Genomic DNA, 24,398 nt, shown 5'->3' on the forward strand with positions numbered 1-24,398 from the left:
ATGCAGAGAACTTTGTTTCGGTCGTTTTATTTGCATGTTTTTATTTGACATTTCCAGTTTACAAGTCCAAGGGAGCAACAATGTTTATTTTGAGCATGTAAGTTTAGTTGAAGGTCATCCACTGGCTAATGCAATAGTGGTGAAATACAGTAATATTATAATGTAACTTAATGACTTTTGGGATGAAAGTTAAGTAAGAAAAAATGCATTCCAGTCCGGGCCGTTCTACAAATGAGTTTGACAGCCCCCATACGAATAATGCCGCTTTGGGCAGCAGGTCACCAAAGAAATGCGCAGGTCCGCAATGAACGCAAGTCCGGCGAGAAAAGTCGAGACGCGTCCGAGTCCCGACGTCAGCTTTGGCGGTCCGCGCCGAATTCCGGGCCGGATCCCGGGCCTGGTCCCGGGCCTGATTCCGGGCCTGATCCCGGTCCTGATCCCGGGCCTGATTCCGGGCCTGATCCCGGGCCTGATCCCGGGCCGGATCCCGGGCCTGATCCCGGGCCGTCTTGCAGGGCGCTCGCCCGCCCGCCCCCTTCCCCTTCCCCTCCCCCTCCCCGGTCGCCGTCGCCGTCGCCCTCGCGCAGCAGCTCGCTGAGCGTGGCGATGTAGATCTGCGCCATCTGCAGCGTCTCGGACTTGGACAGCTTGTTGCGGCCGCGCGTCTGCGGGATGACGCCGCGCAGGCGGTCGAAGGCCACGTTGAGGCCCAGCATCCGCCGCCTCTCGCGGGCGTTGGCGGCCAGGCGCCTGCGCCGGCGCCTGAGGGCGGCCCTGTCCCGGTCCCGGTCCCGGTCCCGGTCCCGGTCCCGGTGCCGCGCTTCGTCCTGGTCCCGGGGGCGCGGGGCCGCGTCCGATCCCTCCGGGAAAGGGGGCGTCCCGAGGCTTCCGCGCGGAGACATCCTCCGACTTTGGGGCCCGCGGCGCCCGCGGCCCCTTTATGCGGGCGGCGCGTGGGCGGGTGCGCCTCGGATTCGGAACCCCGCCGGGAGGTCCCTTGGCGCACTTTGCGCACTTCATCAAAAGCGGATTAGTCGCGCGCGGGTGCGCATGCACGCGCAACCTTGGAAAGAAACCAAGTGATGCGATGAAATTCAAACGTCCAACTTTTCGTTCTTATTTTTTGAAAACCCCGCAAGACCGTACTCGTCAAATGGGGCGCCGACCCGAGGGGAAAGCCTTTGTTTTTGTCCTGGCGAGAAAATAAGAATTTTCACCCTTTTTCTTGCCGGTACTTCGATGCACTGGTAGATTTTTCTCTTTTAGACCAAGCTGGAACTCGTATAAACATTCCGAATCCGATCCTCTACTTTGCATCTTCTTCATTTTCCACGCGTTTTCTCCGCCGTCTCAATACTTTTGGCTTTCCTCGACATTTCCACTTTTCACTTGCTGATGATGTCCAATTTGCGTTCCGTGGTGTCCCAAAACATTTGTACAAAGTCCACATTTTCTTTCGGTATATTTGGACTATGTTAACGTTTGTCCTCACGCCTTGAAGATGCCCCCCCCCCCCCCCCCCCCCGTCTGCGACTAAACGTTCCGTCTGCGGTTGCGGGCCACTTTGCTGTCCCAATACTTCTGTCCGAAGTTCGAACTACAATTCCTCACTTTTGCTCACGTTGTCCTAAAAGCGTAGCGCATGAGGTTGCCAAAAGTATTGGGACTCCAAACCAATGGGAATGACAAGCATATTGGGATGCCTCAATGTGACAAAAAAAAAAAAAAAAGAAAAAAGTATTGGGACACACTTTGCAGAGAGTCCTTTGGGGAAGACTGTCGCCTTTGATCCGCCGTGCGAGACTTTTGTCAATGAGCCGTTTGATTGGCTGTGATGAAGCGTGGCTGTGACGCAGCAGGAAATGTGTGTGTGCGTGTGTGCGTGTGTTTGTGCAGAGCGTGTGCGTGCTCGGTCTCCCAGATGGCCCCTACTATTAGCTTGTCCGTGCTGTTTTTCACAGTTAGCGTTCAGCTAAGTCCAATTACAAAAACGAGCCAAAAACGGGTTCCCACGTCACCACATATAAAAAAAGATTTCTGGCAGAAAATATGGCCAATCATAATATGATATGATATGGATACGGGTTAGTTAAAACATTAAAAAACAAACAATCAAAAACCAAATTCCCTGAAATAAAAGCCGACGATCAAACCGCAAATATTTTTGACCCTGAAATGAAGAAATCAATGGATAATAAATGAAAGACGAAGACAGAAGACTTGAACGTGTTTTTGCGGGGCTTTGATCTCCCGCCGGCGTTCGATCGGCAAACTGTCCAAAGGGTCCAAAAGGTCGGGGGTCGTCCACTTCCTGTCTCTCGTAGCGCCGCCGCGCCCACTTTTTCGGCTCCGCTGACGTCACGCGCGCGCGCCAACACTAACACGTGGAGCCAATCGTCCGAGAAGAGTTTCGCGTTTTCCCCCTCTTCAACACGCCCCCCTGATCGGCCACTGCACCTGGGGCCTCGTCCTCCTTGCCGGGGTCAAAGGTTAACGAGCAAGCGAGCGCGTGTGCGTGCGTGCTTCGTCAAGTTTTTCGTCGCATCTTTGGACTTTTGCGGCCCATGTGGAAACGAGCCAAGTGACAAATCGGTGAGTGAGCCCCACGCCTTCTCGGGTTTTGCCGAAGGAAACGTTTGGACGGACGCGACTGACGCGCGAGCCTGCCTGCAAACATTTGCAAGTGACGAAGGCTTTTGCTGCTTTTGCTGCTTTTTCTTGGCGGGGCCTGAGCAGTGGCCGCCAGAGGGCGGCAGAGCTCAGCTTTGCCTGTACCCAGCAGCAGTTGGCGTCGTTTGTGCCGCCGCTGCCGGGCTAGCTGGCGTCGTTTGTTTGCCGCTGCCGGGCTAGCTGGCGTCGTTTGTTTGCCGCTGCCGGGCTAGCTGGCGGCGTTTGTTTGCCGCTGCCGGGCTCATCGACGACGCCGCGTCGTTTCCGTGTGGGCGCGCGGCTTTTGTTTCGGCGTCGACCACCGGGCGTTCTCCTTGGAATCGGCTCATTCCCCACGGAGCGTAACGGCTTCGTAAGCGCTCGCTCCTGGTTGTGTTTCCTGACGCGCTGACGTCGCGACGTTATGACATCTTGACGATTCGCGCCGATGAGGGACGCAAGGCAGACTTTCCGACCTTTGAAATGTCCCTTTGAACGATTGCGATACGCCCCTCCGCCCTTCCTTTTCATCTAAAAGTGCGTGCGTGCGTGCGTGTGTGTCAGCCCCGGGCCAAAAATGAGCTTCGCTTATTTTTTAGGAAGCTCGAAAAAGCGTTTGCGAGACTCAAGTTGCGACGGCGGCAGATCGTAATATCGAAGCGCGGCCAGCAGAGGGAGCTAAGTCTCCGCCGAGCCAACCGCCCGCTATGTCAAATAGTTTGGAAAATGCCAAAGGTCACGTGACGACGCCAACCGCATTTGGAGGCTGGTGGCGGTCGCCGTTGTCAAGGCAACCGACCGTTTCACCGGCCCCGTCGCCGTCGCGGCCGTGCGTTCCGCTCACTTTTTGGATCGACGATCCTCGAGTGGTTGTGTCAACGGGGCTCCTTTGCGTTTGCGCGCCTTTCATTGCGGCCTGTCACGTGTCCGCAGTCCGTCGCGCAAACTAAGTCGACTTTCGGCCCGGCCTCGAATTTGGTTGCACGTTGGGCTCAATCCAAAGTTAGACGAAGACGAGACGAAGGTCCTTAACCGCCCCCCCCCCCCCACCCCCCTCCCCCGTCTTTTGCGGTCCGTGGCAGCGCACGTCTGGCTAAAGAGCGTGGCGACCGCTCATCAACCCTGGATGGCGACCAATCCCGAGGCTGACACCGAGAGCCTCTCTCTCTTTGACTGTGTCTCCCTTGCTCGATCTCTCTCTGCCTCCCTCTCTCTCTCTCTCTCTCTCTCTGCCTCCCTCCCTCTCTCTCTTCCTGTCTTTCTCTTGCTCTCCCACTGCTCCCTCCCCCTCTTTTTGCCTCTCTCTTCCTCTCGCTCCCTTTCTGCTATCTCTGTCTGTCTCTCTCTCTCTGCCCCCCTGTCTTTCTGTCCCACCTCTTTCCCCGCCCTCTTTCTCTCTCTCTCTCTCTCTCTCTCTCTCCCTTTCTCTCTCTCCCTCTCTCTCTCTCCCTGTCTCTCCCCCCTCGTCAGCGCGCGCGGAGGAGAGCTGGCGGTTGGTCCCGCTGCTCCCGGTCGCCTTCGTCCTCATCCCGGCGGCTCAGCCGCATTTCTTCGTCCGCAGTCCGGAAGCTTCTTCTTCTTGTTCTTCTCCTGCTTGGCGTCCGCCCCCCCCCCCCCCCCCCCCCCCTCCGGCTTGCCGCAGGGCCACTTTGGATTGCTTTCCCTTTTCCCGGTCGCTTTGCCCCTTTTCTGTCTTTGCGAGTTGTTGTTTTTGCGCACTGAGGACGCGGCGGCTGGTGTCGGCGTGCGCGCGCGTGCATGCGTGCGTGCGCGCGGCCATGGATCTCCGCATGCTGCTCGCGCTGCGTGCGTGCTTGTTGCTGTTCCACGGAGCCACGCTGCACGCCGACTCCATCATTCACATCGGTAAGGCGCCCCCCCTCCCCGTCTTTTTATTTGGGGGGTGCGGGGGCATGCGGTATATGGTCCTGATGCTGCCCGGCGGCGGTGCTGGTGTGTGTATGTGCGTGTGTGCAGTGTATGTGTGTGGGGGGTGGGGGGGGTATAGCCCCCACCCCCCCGGCTCGGTGCGTGATGAGGAAGACAAGCTGTTGCTCGGTGTTTCATTGATGGGGCAGGCGGCCTTCATTCAAAGTGTTGCGCAAGGCCGAGGCCGCGAAACGGGACGCAAACATGCGACGGCGGCAACACGGCGACCCGCTCAACATGCTCACGCATGACGGACCGCACATAGGATGCAAATACGCCACTGTGGACTTCCGATATCCTAACTATGATTCGTCAGCCGTCCAAACATGAAATAGGATAGGAACGCGCTCAACGAGGCTTCAAATATGTCCACTGCAGATGTATTCGCTGGAAATCTACTCCACGTGAGATGGAAAGGCATGAATGAAGACATTGGAGGACTAACCCCCAAAGTTAATTCAACATGCTAAATCAGGGCTTCAAAATATGGCGTCAATTTCCAACATCGGTCAGAAATATAGTACGTTAGAACCCAAACGCCATTCGTAGTGACAGAAAACCAAGCATCAATCTGAACTGTAACATAACATGCTAAACGTTAAATATGATGTCAATACGGTGGCTTGATTAGTGGCGAATGAGACGGAAACATACTCCATTCAAAATGAAAGCCTTTGTTGTGACATGAAGAAGATACATAAAAGTTGCACATTTGAAATAGAGCCTAACGTGCACGTCGCACTGCTGGCGGGCGGCCTAGTCAGAAATAAGACGGGAAAAAAAACAAAGACTCCTTTCCGGGTAAAAATGAAATGAAAGAATCGTTCGTCCGACCGTTTCCTGCGGTGACGTCAGGTCCGATTGCGTGCTAAGCGTGCGTGGATGTTGACTGTTGTCATGGTAACCACCGACTCTTCTTCGGCGAGCGCGGGTTACGGAATCCGGCGACGCTCGTCGAAACCCCGCTCACCTGTCCTGCGACGGCGGCGCCAAGCGATGCACGCCAACGTGCACGTGAGCGGTCGGGACGCGACGCGGCGCGGCGCTCCCGACGGGCCGCCGGCTCACGGGGCGAATGAGGACAAACGGTGGAGCGCTCCGTCGTCGGCGCCTCGCTCTCTCTCGCTCGCTCGCTCGCTCGCTCGGCCGACCACCAGTCAGGCGCAACTTTGAGCGGGACGTGCGCGCCATCCTAATCCGCCGGTGACAAAGAGGACAAACGGCCAGTGTTGGCGCCTGGCGAGCGAGCGTTTTGTCATCAAACGCGCTTGAAAGGGGGGGGGCGGGGCTCCGACGGGAAGCGCGTCCCGGACTCCGCTCGGCCCTGGGAGGGAAGGCCCGCCCGGCGATGTCGCCGCCCGTCGACCGTCACGCACGATCCTCTCGGAAACGTCCTCACGCGCTACTAAAATGCGCTGGCGCTCTGCCCCAAAACGTCCTTTGACTAATCACGCGCTCGTGAAACATTGTCATATTCATAACATCGAACGCACCCTCACACACTACTGAAAAAGTCAAGTCACACGCTTTCCTGAATTGTTTTCCCATCCACCGTAAAAACGAAAACCCTCGCTCGCACGACTTCAAATGTGCTCACGCTACGCCCCCAAAATGTCTTTTGACTAAAAAGTTGCCCTCACGCCCGAATGAAACATTTGCATGGATGGAACTTCGCTAACCCTCGCCCCTTCCTGAAAATGCAAGTCCTACCACTCTCACGCGCACAATAAAAAAACCGAAAAGCACTTTGTGCTCTCATACTATGCCGCGTTTTTACTAATCTAATGAAGAAGGCCCTCCCTCGCACACCGAGGAAAACTTTCCATATACCTAAAAGGCACCCTCACTCACTACTCAAAGTCCTCAGGCACAAGTCAGGCCCTCGCACACACGCACATCCTAACCATTCTCACGCACAATTAAAACAAAATGACACTACTAAAACGCTATGTGTCTTTTTCCTCACGCACGCTCGCGAAAGTAGAAACGCCGGCGCGCACTAATGAAACGTTCTTCCCAACGTACCGTACAGAACTTAAAAAGCACCCTCGCCCTCCACTGAAAGTTCTCGCAGTCGGTCCCCAAGACCGAGGGTTGGCCCTCATCCGTCTTGAGCCGGCGTAGAATGAAGATGACCTTAAGGGTCGCGCCTCGCTCCGCTCGCTGCCGAATCCCGGCCGGACCTTCCGTACTCTTTCGGGACCGCTGAAAAGTCATTTCGGTAGACCAAAGTCATGTTGGTGCTGCCCGTGGGGTTCAGTTAACCTACAACATGTAATACACAGCAAACAGGAAAGAAGACAGCTAGGTTCTTTTTGTCACGAGGAGAGCAGACGGAGACGCTTAAATGATAAGTGTTTCTTGTTGCCTCATGGAGTCGAGTGTACGCATTTAGTTTCCTGTTTTCTCGCGGCCGTGGCGGGATCCTTGTCATTTCCCGCCGTTCTGTTTTTCCCTCGTTCCGGCGAACCTTTCGTCCGATCAAAATATGCCAACGTCTCGGGTTGCTTTTTGAGATGGCCTCCGTTGCGTTTTGCGTTTGTCGCGAGTCGGCGACTAATGCGACTAACGCGGTCTAATGCCCAGGCGCCATCTTCGAGGAGAACGCGGCCCGGGACGACGAAGTGTTCCAGTTGGCCGTGTCGGACCTGAGCCTGAGCGACGACGCGCTGCAGAGCGAGAAGATCACGCACTCCATCAAGCTCGTGGAAGCCAACAACCCTTTCCAGGCCGTGCAAGAAGGTGAGCCGCCGGCCCGCGACCGCCGGGGGGGGCGGAACCTCGGCCGGGCTCCCGTTCTGCCGCCGCCGCTTCGAGCTTCGCCTCTGCTTTACGTGCACGGTTTGTTTGTCGGGCTTTTTTTTTCTTGCCGGCTTGGACTTTGCGACCCTTTGGCGCTCGTTGCAGTTTGTCGGCCCGGTTCAAAAAGACGGAAACGCGGGTTCTCGAGTTCGTGGACGGACGAGAAAGGAGTCGGCCGAGCGGAAGCCGGCTTCCCTTCTGCCTTTCCGGTTGCCGCTCCCGGCGCCGGCTGTGGTTTTTCTGTGCAAGATTTGGTTCCAAGCTGGTTTTGCTTCTGCTTCCGGTTCGCGTTCGTGTTATGGTTCTGCTTCTCCAGCTCTCGGCGTAACCTCCGTCGCGTTTTGCGCCGACGACGCAGATGCAAGTGGATGATGCTGACGTTGCCGCGGCGACGGGCGCCGACGTCCGATTCTCGCTTAAGTTTTGCGGCCGCGTTAGGAGAGGGCGCGCTAATGAGATTCACATATTCAAAGCGGCCCGCGCCGCTATCGAAAGCTTCGGACGAAATTAGTTTTAGTACGGCGCCACGTCGCAAATCGCATACGACGGGTGACGCCAAGTTCATCAAATATTCATACTTGTTTTTTGCTGCGCGTGTGGATCTACAGTCCCCATCCAACGCTACCTTACTTGTACGGTTGCTTGCTTTGCTTGATCAAAGCGGCGCTTAACAGCGGGACAAAGGAGGCTAATGGTGCCACGGTGATGCATGACGGCGGGCCGGCCGGCCCAATTAGTGTCCAATTAGGGCAAAAATCAAATCTGGTTTTTCCCTCCGGGGCTCTCTGCCGCCCGGCGACCTTTCCGCCTTGCTTTGTGCTCTCTTCGGTTCCCTCCGTCGCGAATTGGTCACCGGCCCAAAGAAGAAAGAAAACCCTGAAAACTTTCCGTGTTTGGAGCGACTGCGAATATTCCGGAGGCGGCGATGAAGATTTTCCGTTAGTTCCCGGGCAACGTCAGAGTTTGGCGCTCCGATTCGCGAGCGTTCCCCCGGTCGAGCGCGGCTCGGCACGCTAGGCGGACCGACGCGGCCTCCGTTAGCACGTTAGCATGTTTAATTGATGGGCCGGCGCCCGTCCGCGCCGGCTCCTGGCGACTTTGCGGAGCGGCCGAGGACACATGGGCGCGCGCCGCCGCCGTCGTCCGGCGACCGGCCTTAAATTCTATTTGATGTCCAAAAATTCAACCGCGCTCTCGTCTCGGAAGTGCGGCGCTCCCGCTTTTTCTTCCCTTTTTCTTCGGGGGCTCCCGACGCCGCCGGCCTTCGGGAAGTTTCGAAAGGTAGAATGAGAAATTCAACCCATCGCCATGAAAGCGCTCGTCCTTTAGGACGGACGGACGGACGGACCGGCGCCTCAAGTCGAAAGGAAGTCAATGCTTGGTTTCGGGGGCAGATTTCTCGGCCGCGGCCTTAGAAAGAATTGGCGTCGGAACCCGTCCGCGTGAACCGGGCCGAATCGGGGCGTCCGTCACAACGGGACGGATTTGGAGCGGATCCCCCGCGTGTCTAAAGTCTAGTCTTTGCACGTTCGCGCGTGCCAAATGATTTCCCAACAAAGTTTAAAGGCGTCATCTCGCGCTTTGGTCAAAGACGCTCGGCGTGACTGACGGTGTCACCCGACCTCCTTCCGCGAGCGCCGCCCGACTCGTCGCGTTTGAGGCGGCGGGTCGGCGATTTCCGCTCGAGAAGACGCGGCGTCCCAGTTTGGGCGCGGGGTTTGCCGGCGGCGCTCCTTCGCGTCTCGGAAGTCCTTTCCGTCGGGAGGCCGCACCTGAGGCGCCGTCTCCGTCTCCCGCCTGCGCTCGCCGATCTTTCAAAGTCGGCGTCCCGAAGACGAAAGTATTTTCGAGCGGGGTGCCTGGAGAAAACCCGCACGGGCTGAAGGAAATTGGCCAGCCCGCGCAGGGAGGCCGCCGGCTCCGCTCCGACTCTCACCGAATGGGGCCGATGTCCCCGAAAAGGGAAATCCAGATTTGGATCCGTTCCCATTCGAGCCTTCGTTCCCTCTGTAAAACGTGACGGTAGCTGGGGAATTCAGCAGGTTTCAGCCTTTTCCATTTTTTGGACATTTTTTGACTTTTGCCCTCCCGCTTGCACGGGCGCCGTCGGCAGACGGGCGGGTTGACACGGCGAGCGGCGGGAGAGCGAGCGGCCGGAGACCCCTGTGGCTTCGTCTGCAAGCGCGCGCGCTCAGTTGAAGTAGTTGTGGAAACGGAAGCGCTGTTTTTCTTTGTACTCGTGCGCTGGCTGCGTGCGGCGCCCTTCAAGAAGCGCCCAATTCGAGATGGCGCGCCCGCCTAATAAGGCCTCATGTATCTTTGATGGCTCATTGATGAATTATGAAGCGGCTTTGGCTGCCGCCTCGTTAGCGCGCGACAAAACGCCGCCGCCGCCCGGTCACGCCAACGCCGTTTGCTACAGACGCAAAGGAAAATTGAAAATAATGCGCGCGCGCGCGCTCACGTCGCCGGCTCCCGGCCGAATGGTTGGGCCGCGACGGCACGTTGCCTTTTTGTTTTCCTTGTTGTTTTCCGGTCGACCGGATGAAATATTTCTCGAGTGGATAAAAGATGCCGTTAGCCGTTTGTGATTTTTCTTTCTTTTTCCGCAAGGGCGCTTTGCCTCAGCGCGCGCCCTGGCAGCGAGCCAGCGTGCGAGTTAGCGTGCGATGCTAGCGCTCCGGTTTTGACATTTTGTTCAGCCCCCCGAATCGCGGGAACAAAGTTTGCGTTGTCGAGCGGTGAAGAAAATCGCATTTTGAAACGACTTCAAAATAAAAGCTTTCCTGTCATTTTTCCTGTGGTTTTCGTCGATGCGTTGTTCTTCGCGGTCGCGTTCAGTTGACGAGCGCCGCCTTCTCCCGCGCGCGCCGTTCCCCAAATAAAAAAAAATAAAGATCGCGCGCCGCGCAGGGACGACAAACCTCGCGGCGTTTTGATCTCGTCCCGTAGCGTTTAACCCCCCGCGGGTCTCATGCTAGGACTCAAGACGTCCCATCGTAATCATCGGCAATTGCCACGCGCGCACACACACACATCGGAACACCCACGCTGACTCTTGAGTGTGTTGATCTTTCCGCGCGTGGGAACAAAGCTTCATCATATCCTATCACGGCGTGAACTCTTGGATCGCACACCCACACGCACGCGGTGGGGGGGGGGGGGGGGGGGGGGGGGGGGATCATATACGGTTGACATAGAACATTTCCCAGTCCCGAACCTGAAGCGTCACAAGTGATGGAAAGATTCCCTCCAAAAGCAAAAAAGACAAAACAAAAAAAGGCTCGCACTTAGCGGGCTCCATGGAAGTGCGAGAGGTCCCCTCAACAGTCAGTCAACTTGGAATTTGGTCCCCGCCGCGTAGCAAAAAGCAAGGGGTCGCACGAGCTGCCGGTAGAAATCCAGCTAATCTGCGTGTAGGCCCGGCATGCGTTTGTGCGCGTGTGCACGTAGGCGCCTTTGCGTGCGTGCCTGGCCGGCCGGCGGGCACCGTTCGGGGCCGGCGCGTGCCAAGACCATCCGCGGCACGCCGAGGCAGCTTTGCGTCCTCCAGGTGGAAGCGTCAAAAGCTGCGGCGACCGCCCGCCCGCCCGCCCGCCGCCGCCGCCGCTTGTCGCTGGTTCGTAGCTCGTTACGGGGATGTCCGCAGCCGTCCGTCAGCGCCCGCCCGCATTTCTTCCTTCCGTCACCATGTTCAAATCGCTCAAATCAGCTTTCCTCCTTCAAATCCATTTGGGGAATTTTTCCTTTTTTCCCCTTTCCTTTCCTTCGCTTTGCAAGCGAGTTCTTCCTTCCCCGGCCTCTCTCCTTTTTCCTCGCCCTCTTCCTTCCTTTCCCTCCTGTCCTCGCTCCTTCCTTGGGCTTTTATTTTGAAAGGGCATCACGGGACGGGCAAAGGAGGGGACGTCCCCGCAGACGGACGGGCGGAGGCAAACCAGCCCACGCGTCCTAATGTCCGGCTGGTGTATCGTCCCGCTCGGCTACAAATAGCCCTCCAAATAGCCGCCTTCATCCGGCCTTTAAAGCTCCGAGGTCAAGCCCGGGAGAAGCCCTTGGACCGACGGCGCCACCGAGACGGGGCGGGGGGAGGCGACGGGGAGGAAAAAAACCAAACAAACAACAAAATCAGCGCGAATTGTTGCCGGCCTTCCGGGGAGGGCCTCCCTCAAAGCGTCTCCGTCATGGCGACCGACACGCCGTCTCATCAAATCAAAGATGACGGCTGAAATGCTAATGCTGGCCGATGCTTCAGCACGCTAGCTATCCTCTTGCCATCCGCTAATCAAGACTCAAGGGTACGACTGAGGACTTTGCGCGTGTGATTTTCTGCTGACGCGGGCGAGCCTCTCAGCGCTAATGGACGACGTCGTCACACTTTGCCATGATTGGATAAAGGTTGTTACAGACGGCCGAATGCGTGCGCGTCACTCCATCCTGTGCGTACACACGCGTTGACCGTAAAAAGAAAACGAGGCGCAAGAGGTCTCCGCGGGTGGCAAACTCCCGGCCCGGGGGCCCGCCACATCTCTTTATTTTCTTTAAAGCGGTCCTTCTCCAATAGGGGGGCGCGGGGCGGGGCAACGTCGGGGAAAAAAAAATGGTGATTTTCTTGACCGAAGGGACCGGCAAACGCGCCTGAAAGGTTGCCCGCTTTTTCAAAATAAGATACCTTCCAGACTCGGATCAACATGGAAACAGTTTCTTACTTTGGAGGCGGCCAGTGCTTGCGGACCTGATTCAGACAATCCGAATCAAAACTTGTCATTCCGAAAAGGGGCTTTTCGTCGAAAGGCTCAAACCTTCCTGAATAGGGCGCCCCCCCCCCACCTCCTTTGATTTTTAGGACTGCTGCTTTTTAAAAGACGGGTTGAAAACAAAAGAAAAACAGGCAAAAGCTGTCTTGGACGATGTGGCGGTTTGGGAGCGAATGAGGTTTTTGTCGGAAGGAGGACGGAAGGCACGCTCCCGAAAGCTTGCGGAAAATGCGCTCCGTCTGCCGCTTTTGATGTTGAGGGACGGGCGACATATGGCGGGCGCCTGACTCGTTCAGCGCCGTTTACGGACACGTAGCGCCGCCTTTCAATAATGCACAGCCCGGGCTTTTATTGTCTTTTGCGTCACTTGCATCTTTTACAAAGACCTCATGTCTTCATTCATCTTGCACGCGGCGGCGGCGGCGCCGGCCAATGAATAATTGAGCCGGGGAATGGTCGCGGTCAAACCGCGCCGACGAAAAAAGTGCCGCTTGCTTCGTCGGTCGGTTTTGTTTTTCGATTTTTTTGTATGCGGCCCTTGGAGGCGCCCCGCTTTAGATTGTCTATTTGACAGTGAAATAGTTTGTTTTATGGAAAGGCGCCGCCTCATTATGCGGCCGACAACGCACAGCCCCCACGTCAAACGCGAAATTGTTTCGAGCCCGAGGGGGGTGTCTTTTTTTCTTTTTTTTTTTTGTCCCCCTCGGGTCGAAATCCAGGCGATAGCTGGTGAGCGCGGATGGACTTCCTGACGCCTCCCCAAGTCACAGCGGGCCAAAGGAAGCCGGCTCGCGGGGTCGCCGCGGTAACGTCCGGCGGGCCCGCGTCGCCAAGCGTCGCCGGGTCGGAAAGCGCTTCTGCGAGCGCCCGACGGAAGATTCCGGTCCACGGCCACGGCTTCTTTTTTTTTTTTTCCTAATGGACACTTTTCCACCTCCGTGACTCCTTTGTGCGCGCACAATAGTCAATGAGAGCGGATGGCCCTCAAATTAAAGCCCGCACAAAAAGGCGCCGGAAAAAAAAGTAAGGCGGACACTCGCCCTTGCTAATCAGCGCGCTATTCACACGCGCACGGCGCCAGCTAACACGATGTGCTTCGTATAACAAATGCATCATCTTCTAAAGCGGGGGCGCCCAAACCTTTTAGCCCCAGGTTTTTCTCGGGGTGGCGCAAAGCTAAAATCCCTAAGCTAAAATCACAAGCAAGCGATAAAGGTCAAAAGTCAAAGGGTGTAAGCGTATTAGCTTCGTCGGCGGACAGCTAACGACGCCGAAACGTCACCCGCCGAGACCCGGAACGGAACGCTCAGTAAAACGACGGCTGGAGAATGGCGCAGGTGTCATTTTCATCGGCGGTGGGAATGGTCGAGAAGACTGCCAGGAGGTCACTCTTTCATGGGCCCGCAGCAAATTCGCAAGCTTTCTCCGATTGGCTTTTGGCCAGGAAACGCAAGATAGAAGTTTCTTGATTCTGGAATGAAAGATGTTTTTTAGTCAAATCAACCTCAGCAATACTTTGTTTTAATTGCGGCGGCGTACGTAAGCGATGAAATTGGGGCGGCTTTGAATGAAAACATTTGTTGCCCGAGCAGTTATTCCATCTGTGGATGTCAGTTCTCATTCATGTCGCGCGAAGCCTGATAACGCCTCCCGGCGGACATGCTTGCCAGTGGCACTTTAATCCCGCCTACATTCGCTCGATGCCGTTTTGCGTCCAAGATTGTCGGGAAGTCGGCGGGGGCGGCGGACCGTCTGACCCTTTTCAGCGTGAACGCCAAACGGATCGTGTAGCGTGCGGGAAAACGTATCAAATGTATCATCACAAGATGTGACGCGGTAACAGGATATGACGCCGCGCCAAACACAAAACCGCAAACGAGCATAGGGACGCCATGCTCAGTCTTCTCCGAGTTGCGTCCCTCCTTTGTTCTTTCGCAAAGCCTCGGCGTTGTTTCGCAAAGAAAAGGCGGCTAAGCTTCTCGTTAGCGCGGCTAAGCGGCTTTGGCCGCTTCCCCTTGTCGTTCTCGCAGATTTCAAGCGGTCCGTCGAGCGGACGAGAGGCGAATCCTGCGGGCGGATCGTCGCCTCGGTGACGTCCGTCGGCCGGCTCCCGACACTTCGGCGGGACCGCCGAGGAATCGGAATGGCCGAATGACCTTTGCTTATGGGGTCTTTTTTATCTCTTCCGAGGCGCCGTTTGCCGTTCGTTCCCCGAAGTGCGTCATTTTTCTATTGGTCGGCGCGCGGCTGGCGCGAGCGGTCCAGGATCCGATGCGAGCGTGAGAGGAGCCCGGGCGCGGCCGGGCCTCGGCCGGCCCTCGGCCTCCGACGCCGTCGGCTTGTCGCCGGTTAGGCCGCCGCCGCCGCCTTTCCCCGTCAGCGCCGAAGCGAGCGCCGGTACGGGCCGCGGACGGATCCCGATCGATCGCGCTAATTTGCTAACCCCGGGTGCCGTTCGCACCTACTGATTTCTCAAGCCGCGAATCGATACGGGCGCCGCACGTTGTCGTCAGAGTTGGCTGTGAATAATAAGTAGCATAAAGAAGGAGGTGAATGATTCCCTACGCAGATCCTTGACCATTTTTTTTTCTTTGTCTCGCAGCGGCGCGATAAGCCAGAACGCAGCTAAGCGATGAGAGCGTACCTTAAGATGAATAACGAGCGTTTTACAGACCAAAACGGCGAAACGTCAAAACGGCCGACGCAGGAAGGAAACGCCACGCGCGCGCGCGCGCGCGCGGCTATTAAAAGTGCGTGGCGTGAGTTAGCGAAAGGTAAATGGCTCAGGGGGAAAACGGGAAAACAAAGCGGAAGGAGCGCAATTCAATTAAATGCTAACGCTAACGGCTAAACGGCCGCCAAATGGCTACATGATAAATGTCCCGTCCGCAAAGCGGGCCCCGATAAATGCTTGCGCTTAAAGGCTACCTTTGATTGTTTAGTTTTTTTTTTCCTCATCCGATTAGATAGACCGCATTACTTGGAGCTGAGGTCAAAACTATAAAGTGCACCGTATATTGTTATTTGATTGCTATTTTCCACACTTTTTCTCCACCCGAGCCTATAAAAAGAAATCAGTGGTTGACATCAATTGTTCCTTGGTAGCTTTTCCGCCGACGTCCTTTCCCGTCGTTGGCGCTTAAAGTGTCAACGATGAAACGAAGTCAACACGGTTTGTTGTTTGTATGGAGTTAGGTTTTATTGATCGTACGGAAAAACAATCTTGTCAACCGGGAAGTCGTACGTTTTATTCAAATCCCGATGAATTCCAATTTGATTTATTTAAAAGAAGCCTTTTCATTGTGACAGACAGCTGTATTTTTCATTTCGGTGAATAATTGAATAAGAGTGATTTATTTAAAGAAGTGCCGATGAAGCGTGCCGGCACGCCGGCTTTTTCGGGGGCAAACGCGAGCGCCGCGCCGCGCCGCGACTTTGTCCTTCGGCGCGTTTGCGTGCCGCCTTTCCTGGCTCCAAAAAAGCGCCTTGCGCTTTTGCCTCCCTCCCCCGGGCGGGACGTTGGCGCGTGTTTGAAGAGGTTCCCCGAGCGGCCTTTTTTGCCTCTCGTCGAAGCGGCGAGGGTGCGCGCGGGCCGGCGCGGGCCGGGACGGGCCGGGACGGGCCGGGACGGGCCGGGACGGGACGACCCCGCCGGCGGGAGCTGCAGCCTCCGATAGGCCGCGGCCCCGCCCCGCCGAATCGTTTATGAAACTTGATATTGTGTCGAAAATTGTGAGTGAGGAGGCGTGTGTTCCTCTTTCATCTATGACGTACACTTTTCTATGTCTAATTGACCTAGTAATCAAAAATCATGTAACAATTTAGAGAAAACGAGGCTGAACCGCTTGCTAATCCTTTCTCGAGTTTTGACTGTTGATGCTTTTTTCCCCTTATTTAATTCTACTTTTTGAATTGAATTTGATTTCGCTTCCATTTAAATAGTGTTTCTATTGAAAAAAAAAAAGTATCAGGGCCTTAAGGGACTTTGGCCTTAAGCCCGCGGCCCCGCCTCCGCGGCGGCCCGGCTCGCTCGGACGGCCGGCGTTTTGTCAAAGGGGGCTCTCGTCAGCCAATCGGCTCGCCTCGCCGCAGCTCTTAATGGCCTGCCTTTTTCCTCATTTTAAATCCAATTATCTTCCGCTGGGGGGCGGGGGGGTGTTGATGACGGCGCGCGCGCGCTCTGCGCCAGGAAGTTGAAAGAATGAATTTACGTTGGCAGGGGCAATTTGTTATTGTTCTCGTCTGCTTACTGAGATTGCAAAGCTCACTATCTCCCCCAACGCGCGCGCACGCACGCGCAAACAAACAGTGGCCGAGGTCAATTTAGGTGTCGGTAAATGTGGATAATCTGGAAACAAGGCAAACGGCCAGTGGACATTCTCACACTTGCGCACACACGCGCAGCATGCTGAGATGTGTGTGTGTGTGCGTTATCAGCAGGCTGCCGGCCTCCCCCCAAGTCCTTTCAGGCTCTCCACTTTTATATATTGCCCTCATGACAAAATCAAAGCAGAAGAAGATCAAGAGCTCTTCGGCTAACATGAGCTTGTGCGCGCGTGTGTGTGTGTGTGGGTGAGGGAGTGAGCGAGCGCGGACCGGAGGGCAAAACAACTTTGGTGCCGGTTCGTTCTCAGAGGGAGCAGAGAGCGGGGCGGGCGACGTTTGCCCCCTCGCGTTAGCGCTTAGCTTAGCGTCACTTGCTGTCGACGCGCACGCTGACAAAAAAAACCAATCGAGTGTCACAACCGCCGAGCCCGGAAGAGGGCTCCTCCCACCTGCGCTCCCCTCTCAACGTTTCTTATTTTCCCCAGATGGCCTTTTGGGGTTTTTCCCTTCCTCTTTTTGGAGCTTTGTTAAGGGGGCGCCCTCGCGTATTTGAAAACGGGTCTCCATTGACTAATTTGGTACCGCCCTCCTTTAGTCTGGTACCTGGAATGGACGGTCTGGGCAAAAAAACAAAAATGTAAAAATACTTCTGTGGCACCGAATGAGTTAGACTGTTTGCATGCTTTATTGAAGTCACGAATACTTTCACGTCTAATATCAAATAAAATGAAATGAACACTTTAGTATTTTTTTAATTAATATCCCAAACGTACTTGTGAATTCATACCTAAAAGTTATCGGGGGGGGCACGATCTATCGGTTACCGTCCCGTGGATCCGAATTCTCAGCGTCTCCTCAACGAACACAGGCTTTGACTTTGAAAAGGTAAAAAAAAAAAGAAAAAAGCGCCCGAAATACTCTCTGGAAGATGTTGACAAGTGCAGAGACGTCAAGTAAAAATAGAAGACGCGCAAATCAAGCCACGCCAGGCTCAAACAACGTCGTCGCACGGCGAGGCAAAAGCACAAGCCGGCCGTCTCCCGCCGTTGCGTCATAGTCCTCGTCTCGTCTCGTCTCGTCTCGGCCCGCTCGCCACCGTCCCGGGACGCGTCCGGCTTCTCTCCTTCCCCGCCGCGACGGCGCGCTTCGTCCCCGGGCTGGTCGAAACAGTCCGGCCGACGGGCGCGGGGCTCTCTTTTGACGGGAGGGCGCCGCCCGAAAGTCCGGCGGGACTCACCTCTTTTTTTCCCTCCGCCCCCCACCCGCCCCCGCCGCGCTCAGAAATAAGTCAGCCAAAGGATGAAAGGTCAAATCCCAAATGGGGAAAACAAGAACGCGACGGGAAACGGAACCGGCCGGCCGCCTCGGCCTGGCGTTTTTTTGCTTTCCGGACGCCAAACCTTTATTTGGCCCGTCTTTTTTCTTTTTTTTTGTCGCGAGCCCGCGACGACGGAAATAACTTCAAGCGGCTCCGCTGACTTTGATCAGTTGGCGCAAAAGATTTCGGTCGGTCCGCGAGACTGGCGGGTCACGTGGTCGCCCGTCGCCATCAAAGCGCACGTCGCTCAGCGCCGGTTAAATTTAGCGCACGCGCGCGCACGCGCCGGCTTACTTATTTAGCACCTCTTATCACTTGAAACCCCACCTTTTCCATTGATGTGCCGGCCAGGTTTTTTGCCAGATTTCAACCGGCCTCAAGCTTTATTGAGCACGCGCATTTGTTTCAACTTTGCTTTCATAAAAGGCGTCTTTTCCGGGTCAAAATGAGCTTTTGAAAAATGCAATAATTAGCGAGACGCAAATTTCAACTCTCAATTTTTCAACATCGCCGACCATTGTTCTTTGTTTGAATAGTACGACTCGGTCAAGCGGCCCCAGCGGCGTAGGCCGCGATATCGGCGTGGTGTCGGAAGTGGAAATAGTGGTATCGGGGCCGGGGCCCTGCCCTCTTTTCGTCGTTGTTGTTGTTGCGCTGGTTCAAATCAGCCTAAGCGAGTCAGTAATAGGCTAGGGGCTGGCTTTCTTCCCCGCACGCGCGCGTGCGAGTGTTAAGTCGGGGGCGGCGGCATTAGGGGGCCCATGATTATATTTGATGCGGATTAGACGGCGGGTGATGAAATTGCGCGCTTGCGATCCATAGTCAAATGTCAATAGTGCCCGTTGAACACAAGAGCCGCGGGAATAAATGAAAGAGGGATCGCTTACGGGGGCCGCCTCCTCCATCAGATGCGTGCATATTTGCCTCCTAATAGGACAGCCGCTTGACTGATCCCGCCGCCGCGGGTAGCCGTGCGACCGCTGTCGCTACGGCAACTTCTTCTAGCTAGCATACCCTTATAGTGCTGCTATATATCCACCTTTATTGTGGTGTGGCAGGTAACTTTTTTGCCATTTGGCCTATCTGGCATTTCGCACGATTGACACGGAAGCAGGAAGTAGCGCTACTTCCGGTATGAGGTGATTGTGAAAATACAAAGTTTAAGCTCCTCTTAGATCGGCTTGGGGTATAAATTGCTACGACAACCGCGATGGACACGCAAACAAGTGGCGCGTTGGAACAACGACAACAACAAAAAAACGGGCGTGGGGGACATGGGGACGCGACCTATGCAAAACAGGGACAAAAGCATGAGATCGGCGGGGACGCGAGGCTCCGACCGTCCCCGTTAAATCCCGCCGGCCGCTCGCCCCGGTACCTAACGTCTTCAAAAGTTGGCTAAAGCTCTCGGGCCTTGTCACCTCTCTCTCTGTCACGCGCGCAGCTTTTCCTGCCGTCTCGCTGGTTAGGCAGACAAAAGAGCGAATAAAAAAATTGCCGCCGTCAGCCATTAGCCTAAGTGGCTAAACGGCATTTGGAAAAGGACGCGCACGCAAAGAGCGGCGTTCAGAACAAGCCCGCTTTCATCCCGACATATCGTCTCTAACCCCGACGCTTTTTTTTTTTTTTTGGCTTGGTTCACTCCACGTGGCCTGCAAAATGCAAAAAGTTAGCGGCCCAAATACCGACTTCGCGCGTTACCTTTGACTGTTTGACGTTATCTCGGACTATTTGTTAGCGATAAACACCCGGTTTCAAAATGTGTAAGTGTTTGACCATCTTGCTTAAGATTGATTTGACTTGACGGTCCCAAGGTGTGGCCCGCAATGAGTTTGACACGTTTAATGTGGTCTGCGCGGGTGTTATCGGTTCTCAGTTCATAAATTGGCGCTTCGGCCTTTTGCCATAACGGGGTCACGATGCCTCCCCTTTTCTTGAAGCTGCCTTCTCGTGCACTTTGAAATGCAAACTTGGAGGAAGTGTCAAGTTTTTGTCCTTTCATTTTTTGGCGGGGCCGCTTCCGATTTCCCAACAGGCTGCAACGCTAGCGAACGCCACGATGACGGTGACCGTCAAACTTTGTGCTGCTTTGCCACTTTTATTGACACGCTCACAATTCTTGCTTTTTTTTTTTTTTTTTTTTCCTCGTTGCAGTGAGCTGCACTTTCCATTTCCTATTGTAATCTTTCCCACTGCAGCAGCGGCAGGGTGAGCAATAAAAAGAGGACATGAATACATAAATAGCTAAGAGGCAGTCTCGTCCGTCCGTGCTTCTCTTGTGGATTCTCAACTGTAAAAACAACGCCGCACATGCAAAAAAAAAAAATCAGCAAGAGAACGAGATGGTTCGCATTTTTACAGCGTAGCCAGAACGTCCTTATCAGAACACGCTGGGACGGATCTGTAATTTTTGCGCTGCAGTCCTTTGAGTGCCCGCGCGCGCGCGTGCGTACGCGTGAGTCAGTATGGCGCAGTATGCAGATGTACCCCCTGCAGTGTACAAATGTCCTACAAGTCTTTGCCCCGTTGATGGCCGCCGTCCAGCCGGCCCGCGTACGTGCGCGGAGGCGCGTACGTGCGCGTGCTCTTTTGGAGTCTTCCTCCTGCTTCGGCTGATGGCGAAAGTTGCGTTGGAGCCACGCGTGCGCGCGTGTTGCGCGTTTTGTGTGTTTGTGTCTAAGAGATTTTGTGTGTGGGATCGTTTGCCTTCCGACGTGCGGGATGGCGTGTACGCGTGTGGCTGTTTGTGTGTCTTTATGAGATTATGATACATTTGTGATTTAGTTTTGGCTCAATTGTCTTGTGGCGGTGGCCTACAAGCGAGGAAATGAAAAAGGTGTTGAAAACGGCGCCGCCGGGCAGGCCGGGCGGAGCTTGCGCCCAGGCGCGGGCTGGGCCGGCGTTCACGACCGGGAGGCGCTCATCTACGGCGTACAGGAAGAGCGACAAAAGGTTCGACGGCCGGGAATGGCCGCCGGCCCGAAAAAGGCGCGTCGCCGGCTCCGCCTCAAATCTACGCACGTGACAATAAAAGTTGAATCTTTTCCCATTTTCATAACCGTAGCGGAGCCGCTAGGGCGGCGCCAAAGAGCCGCTTCCCTCCCCCGCGTCCACAAAGTCTCAATTCCCCATTTGCCCGGCCGGATCGGCCTCGGGCCGCCGGTCGCGTCTCGGAACCGGCGCGGGTCCCCCACACTCCCAAAACATGCACGGCGGGCGTATTGGCCGTACTGAAATCGTCGTTTGTCTCCGCGTGCCCTGCCATTGGCTGGCGCGCCCCGGGATAGGCAGCGGCCAGCCCGCCGCCCTTGTGAGGAGAAGCGCCTGTAGTTTAAGATGAATTAAGATGACTTTAAGATTTTCTGTCTCAAAAGCTGCCCTAAAAGGAAGTCACGTCAACTTGAAAAAGTGAGATGCATTCAAGCGTCAATTCCTTGGCTCGCTTCTTCTGGTGTACCCGCCTTGGCCAGCGGGGGCAGAGTAAAACAGGACGCGTGAAGAAAAGTAGTCTTCCGTTCCGCGTTAAGCTAAGCGAACGTGCGCTAGCTTAACGCTAAGGCGCGAGTTCAAAAGGGAAAATCGCCCTCGTCGGCGTTGAACGCATTTGCCAAATAATCCGCTTCCCGTCGGCGCGCGGCACTTTAACGGCGGGCTCGGAGCGTCGGCGTGAGGGCGGGCGTCCCCCTTCCTTTTGGTCTTTCTCTTCCCGCTGCTTCTCCTGACGTCCTGGAGTATAAATAGCAGCGTTCCGGGCGTTTTGAAATGAGTCCAGTTCAGCTTGTTCTGCGCGCAGCCGCCACTTCATCCATTATGTAGATGCGCGCACGCGCGCACGCACGCGCACACCTGCGTAGCAGCATCGCGAGTACGTTTGCGGTCTGTCTGGACCCGTAACGCATCCCGTTCTCGGGTGGAGCGTTGGCCATTCCTCCCGACTAGCCATCGCCCACGCGGGCTCGGGGAGAACACGCAAACCCCGCGCGGGAAGGCCGCGGACGGCCCCATTCCAACTCGGGTCCCTTAACTGTGAGGCGGACGTGCTAATCGCCGTCAACTTGAAGAATCGCCAAGCGCGCAGCCTCGTTCTTCGCGAGCTTGCTTGTCCATCTCCGGGGACCGACAGAGAACGTCGCTCGCGCTTTTTCTCCCGAGCAAAGTGCGGCTCCTTGCTGATTATGGGGCTTCGGTGAAGCAACGAACGCTTGAAATGGCCACAGCGCACACGGGCGTGCACAAATGGAGACAAACGGTGGGCTGCTGCTAGCTTAGCGCGCTCTAGATTCGCGCAGGATTAAAAACCATTTTGTTTTTGCCTTTGTTTTGCCGTTTCATTTTGCGGGCGGTCAAACAGATTTTTAGCCAGCGGCGCTCGTGCAGCTTGCCGGAGTCTCCGAGCAGATGCCGGAGGCCGTCGCCATCATCATCATCATCATCATCGGGATGACATCACGGTCATTTTCATTACTGGGGAAGAGCGGGCGGGCGGGCGGCTCCCTTTCCAGCTCGGAGCCCGCAGATGGCTCGCGTCCGTCGCGTTCCCCGCTGGCTGCGCTTCGCCTTTCCGCCCGCGTTCTCCTTCCGTCTTTTTACCACCTTTGACCAATTTTCTTGTCACTTTGTTTCCTTGTCTTTCTCCGGCCGACGGCGCTCCCTCGCCGCCTTGCGTTTATTAAACCGAAGACGATTTTCGTCTCACGTTGATGATTTTTGTTGATGCCATTACAGGCCACGTCAACGTACGGCTAACCATGCTTTGACAACGTCACATGGCACATTTCCTCGCGTTTAATACATGAAACTATTTTATCAGCTGGCAGGAGGGGCATCGGTCCTCTTTTTGAAAAGGAAACTTTTTGGATGACGTTTCTCATGCGTGACTCACAACAAGACAGACAACATTCCAGGTTATGTTGATGTCGTTATCTGATTGGTCAGGACGAAATGATACTCTGATCATAATCATATCATGATAGTAAAATGCAGCATCCCCACAACTCTCAATCACTTCTGTCTTTCTATAAGAACAGAAATTCTTAAAAAGGTATCCCCCGCGCGGCCCCTCATCAGCATGGGCGCGGAGGTGGAGCGGGGCCCCCCCTCGGCCCGTCCCTAACGCGCCCCGGGGTCAATTACGCGCGCTCCGGGGTCAATTACGCGCGGGCCGGCTTTTCCGGCGCCGCCGCCGCCGGTGTCGGCCGGGTCGAGTGCCGCTCCAGCCCGCGCTCGCCGCTTCCGAGAATAGTCGGCACCGGAGGCCGGGATCAATTTGGACCCATTAGCGCCACGCGCCGCGTTAGCAGGAGGACGCCTTTCAACCCCTTCCAAAAAGCTACTCAGATATGATATCATGAGCGACTCGTGATGCGCCGTAGCGTCCACTGAAAAAAGCAGACAAAACACCATTGCTTTGACTCAATTAAAAGGGAGCAACAGATTACAAGCGATATGAAATATGAATTAATTGAGGTGTTAATTATGATCCATTTAATGAAAACAAATGTTTTCAACAAAACGTTCATAGAAAATATAAACATTCGAAACCATCGTGCGTGTTTTTGGAACGTGGAAGGAAGTACCCAAAGAGAAGCCATGCAGGCATGGGGAGAATATGCAAATTCCGCCAAGGAAGGCCGGAGCCAGCAGGAATTGAACTTAGTGGCGGCAATGGCTTTTGTACCTAGGGCCAAACCAAATGAGTAAATGAAGGGAAAGTGAAAGTGGGAAGGATGTCCCCTGTTTGCGCTCCTCGCATGAAAAAAAACCTAGTTGTCTTCCTTCCTGTTTGTTGTTGATCAAATGTTCCAGATTGCCCGGACCTATCCGGGGATCTGCGGGCCCCAATTTGAGAACTATTGGTCTAGACCGTGACTGCAGTAACTCAGCACCGGTCCATTGTTTGTCTGTATGTGCCTCTATATCGGCCGCAACCGCCGTGCGTGCGTGCGCGAGCGTGTGTTGTTTTGTTGCCTCCGCACGGGGACTTGAGCTGTTTGCTGCTTCACTGAAGCCCGAAATCAGCAACATGCAGCACTGTGCTCCTGAAGGGGAAGAAAAAAAAAAAAGTGCAAGTCAAGTTCTTTGTCGGTCTATGATGGCTATGATAGCGGCCGACGCGTCCGGCGCCTCGCGGTCGGGAGGTTCGGGTCGGAGTCTCGGGCGCTTTTCCTCCCTCGTCCCGAAAGGTCTCGGTCGAGGACGGAGAAGTGGTCCCTAAACGCTCGTCCGACCTACGGTCGAACGACTGGCTCGCGCTTCCGAAAGGTCGCGTTCCAACGGTGGAGATGGCCACGTCTCGCTGGACATGTGCCGCTGGCCTCTCTCCTTCGCTCGCTTGTATGTACGCAGGAGATTGATGGCTTCCCGTAGATTTTTTTTTTTTTTTGCATTCGTTGCGGTGACTTGAGTAGATCCCCGTTTTTGGGTCCATTCGGATGAAAGCGAGAGGAGGGAAAATGCCGGACGGGGGGCGGCGGACCCGGAAGCACCTCCCGGTAGCACGCAGCCAGTATGCAAACACTTTTCATTCGGAAGTTGAAATATTCCGGGCGGCGCGACCTTGAAAGCCCGTGGCCAGAAGCGGCGCGCGATCGGTCGCCGCCGAGCCTTCGTGCGGCCGTCGT

The 24,398-nt window shown here is 55.5% G+C and overlaps 2 protein-coding genes across 4 annotated transcripts in view; one reads left to right on the forward strand and one right to left on the reverse strand.

The window, feature by feature from the left end:
* Window positions 1–353: 353 nt before the first annotated feature.
* atoh1c (atonal bHLH transcription factor 1c) lies at window positions 354–1,475 on the reverse strand. The gene has a single exon (XM_088439656.1). It carries the CDS (start codon window positions 900–902, stop codon window positions 354–356), a length of 549 nt encoding a protein of 182 aa, XP_088295782.1. The 5' UTR covers window positions 903–1,475.
* A 934-nt stretch (window positions 1,476–2,409) lies between these two features.
* The window catches only part of LOC148410041 (glutamate receptor ionotropic, delta-1-like), a 44,265-nt gene continuing 22,276 nt past the window's right edge, over window positions 2,410–24,398 (forward strand). For 2 of the 3 annotated variants that reach the window (XM_088438424.1, XM_088438425.1), the window contains exons 1-2: window positions 3,763–4,515; window positions 7,165–7,320. In XM_088438424.1, the coding sequence (XP_088294550.1) occupies window positions 4,428–4,515; window positions 7,165–7,320 (244 nt within the window). In that variant the 5' untranslated portion in view covers window positions 3,763–4,427. Of the gene's footprint in view, window positions 2,593–3,762; window positions 4,516–7,164; window positions 7,321–24,398 lie in introns of those variants that run through there. The other variant, XM_088438427.1, reaches the window with a different exon arrangement.

This window comes from Hippichthys cyanospilos, chromosome 17 (assembly GCF_059441005.1).
Source record: "Hippichthys cyanospilos isolate Australia breed blue-spotted pipefish chromosome 17, RoL_Hcya_1.0, whole genome shotgun sequence".
Taxonomy (NCBI): domain Eukaryota; kingdom Metazoa; phylum Chordata; class Actinopteri; order Syngnathiformes; family Syngnathidae; genus Hippichthys; species Hippichthys cyanospilos.

What these genes read in the sequence shown, in the direction of transcription:
- atoh1c (XM_088439656.1), bottom strand. Translation starts at nt 902, where the DNA reads ATGTCTCCGCGCGGAAGCCTCGGGACGCCCCCTTTCCCGGAGGGATCG.